General features: G+C 59.0%; 1 protein-coding gene across 1 annotated transcript in view; it reads right to left on the reverse strand.

The window, feature by feature from the left end:
• Positions 1 to 2,999, reverse strand: part of LOC107125832 (ras/Rap GTPase-activating protein SynGAP-like) — a gene marked incomplete at its 5' end in the record, with an annotated part of 30,902 nt that overhangs the window by 1,929 nt on the left and 25,974 nt on the right. The window contains one exon of the mRNA XM_015429293.1: positions 2,794 to 2,881. Within this exon, the coding sequence (XP_015284779.1) occupies positions 2,794 to 2,881 (88 nt within the window). The remainder of the gene's footprint in view (positions 1 to 2,793; positions 2,882 to 2,999) is intronic.

The raw sequence follows: 2,999 nt of genomic DNA on the forward strand, positions 1-2,999 counted from the left end.
GGGGGGGGAGGAGCATGAGGCTAGTGGGAGACGGACAGAACTGTCCCACCCGGGAAGCCGGGGCTGAATTGCCCCAAGGGGATTGCCCTGCTCCGCCCACACACCAGTGCCTACGGCCGAGCCCCTAACTGGGTGCAAAAACACCTCGCCCTGACACATGCCACGCTATGCCGTAGTCCCGCCCCCCACTCGCCGATGGGTGTCCGGAAGTCCCTGGCTCAGGGTCATTAGAAACAGGCGGGCAACCCCCCCCCGGGCCCCCCACCCAGCAGGCAGTGCTGAAAGAGAGCGAGGAGGGAGGGGCTACTCTACGGGGAGGGGAGGGGGCGGAAGGGCATGTGCGGGACCCACCTGGTCTGCTAACGGACGGCGAGGGTCCCCCCGATCCCTCCATGTGACAAAAGCAGAGTCATACAGAGTTACCTGATGAACAGCTAGGATGAAACGGAGAAAACAGATGGGTCAAGGCCCCCGTGGGCGTCAGCGGCTGCAGGCCGGGGGAGGGAATGGGACCCCTCCCCCTCCAGGCTGGCAGAGGGGTGTGAGGGGCCCCGACCCCACCTAACCCAGCCACTTGTCTCAGGTTCCCCCTTCCAGGTTGGGGAACCCCTGGAGATTGGGGGGTGGAGCCTGGAGAAGGTGGGCTTGGGGAGGGGCCTCAGCAAGGCATAAGGCCACAGAGCCCTCCAAAGCAGTTGCCATTTTTCCCAGGGGGAACTGATCTCTGTAAATCTGGAGATTAGCTGTAATTCCAGGAAATCTCCATGCCCCTCCTCCAGTTGTAATTCTGGGAGGTCTCCAGGCCCCACCTGGAAACTGGCAACTGACTTTGGAAGGGGAGGTGCCTCAGCAAGGCATAAGGCCACAGAGCCCTCCAAAGCAGTTGCCATTTTTCCCAGGGGGAACTGATCTCTGTAAATCTGGAGATTAGCTGTAATTCCAGGAAATCTCCAGGCCCCACCTCCAGTTGGAATTCTGGGAGATCTCCGGGCCCTCCCTGGAAACTGGCAACCCCGCTCCCTCCCCACAGACCACCCGGTCTCGTTGTCCTCCTCTCTGGAGGCGGAGGGGGCCGTCTTCAGAGGTGAGGAGGGGGCTGGTGGGGCAGGGGCAGAGATGCGGGGGTGGTGGTGGCCTGAGCAGCACCCCCAACTGGGCTGGGCCAGTCCTGGGAGACGGGCACCCTCCTGAAGCCACCGCGGCTTCCCTGCCTACCAGGGCTGCACTGGGGGTGGGGTGGGGGGTGAAGCGGCCTCCCTGTTGCAGCTGACAGTCACTTCCACGCGGGTTGTTGTTGTTTGCCCCGGCTGGGATGCTACTGCTGCTGGGAAGCGGGTTTGTTTCCCGCTTCCTCACAGCATCGGGGGTTTTCCAGGCACCTCCCCAGCTTCCCCGTCTCTCTTGCAATCTTTCCCAAACCTGCCCTGACGCCCTGTTTCCGGAAAGGTTGCAGCAGAACTGGGGATGGGGTGTGGCTGGAGAAGTCCAGATCTGCTCAGTCCCACCCACCTGGGCACCCTTTTCATTGCCCCATTTACCCCCATGGTGGCCTTTCCCTCCCTCTTCCCAATGGGGCTTTTGTTTAAATAGGCACTTGACAGATCATTATAGAGTTATAACATTGTAACAACCTGTATATCCCCAGCTTTCATTTTTAAGTAGCTTTCTCTGGACAGGCAGCTTAGATTCCCCCCCCCCCTTGAATAAATAATTAATTCAATATTTTTACTAGTAAATCTCTAGCCCCGTTTCCCATACTTATTTATTTAAAACATTTGTTAGTTGCCTTTCTCCCTTGCCGAACTGCAGGTTGCTTACAATACAAATAAAACATTTTAAAAAACCCCCCAACAATAATAAAACCTATAAAAGTCACAGATTAAAAACTCTAGTCAGAAAACCTGTCCTTAGCTGCCTCCTAGCCTCTTCACAGGAAGAGGACTAGAGACTTACCTTCTAAACGAAAGCCAGGAATTCAGAGAACCTGATGCATTGTTATAACACCATAATGAGATTTCAATTGCTGATTAAAAAAACAAAACAGCAACCTGGAAAAGCTCCCATGTGGGGCGGGGTAGGGTGGGGTAACCACCCTGGGGGGCCGAGAGTGGGAAAATGCAGGGAAACTTGCTTATGTGGAAGTCGTTCTGACACTGTGGTGTATCAGCCTCGCAACAGCATTGGGGAACCAACACAAGACTGTCCCCGCGTGAACCCCTGGTGGGGTGGCCTCTCAAGCTGTAACCTCTCGGAGCCATTTCCCCAGTGGCGAGCCCGTCCCCGGAGGCACTTGTAATGCAAATGAGCATTCTAGCCAGTGACTTGGATCATACATTTGCATTATAGACCCAAGTGCGGGCCGCACTTGCCTTTCCACTCTGGGCAACCTGCTGCAGAGCGCATGTTCACCCTCCCGAGGCCGGGCCTGCCTCCCAAGCTCTGGCGTATGGCTGCCTCTTCTACGGACACCGTGGGAGAAACCAGAGGCCCAGTCCCCGGTGTCCCCTCCGCCTGCCCAGGCCTCACAGCCTCTCCTTCTTAACGTGGGGCCCGGGCCACAGGGAAGGCGAGTGCCACGAGGGTCACCAGCCGGTCGCTGATGCGGGCCCCCCGATCTGGACCCCAAGCTCCCCCCCCCAGCCTCCACAGGCGCCCCGGGCCCAGCCCCGCAGCACGAGGACAGACAGAAGCACACCAAGGCATGCGCGGGCAGACGGACGGACAGGCAGACGGGGGTGGGGGGTGGGATGGCCATGGAGACACGGAATAGAACAATGACATTGTCATTTCCACCTGAGCGTCGAGCAGTCGTTTCCGCGGTTCGGAGGCGTCGAGGGCGACCGAGTGATCCCTGCGCAGTTCCTCCTCCACCAGCATCAACCTGCAGGGACAGGCTTCACTGGAGTCAATCCGGGCCCCCCCACCCAGCAGGCAGGAGGCGGGGGCCGGGGCCGCCAGCAGCTGCGGGGAGGGGGGCTCCCAAGGGCGGGGCCGCGGAG

Source organism: Gekko japonicus, unplaced genomic scaffold (genome assembly GCF_001447785.1).
Source record: "Gekko japonicus isolate JY-2015 unplaced genomic scaffold, Gekko_japonicus_V1.1 scaffold4623, whole genome shotgun sequence".
Lineage (NCBI taxonomy): Eukaryota > Metazoa > Chordata > Lepidosauria > Squamata > Gekkonidae > Gekko > Gekko japonicus.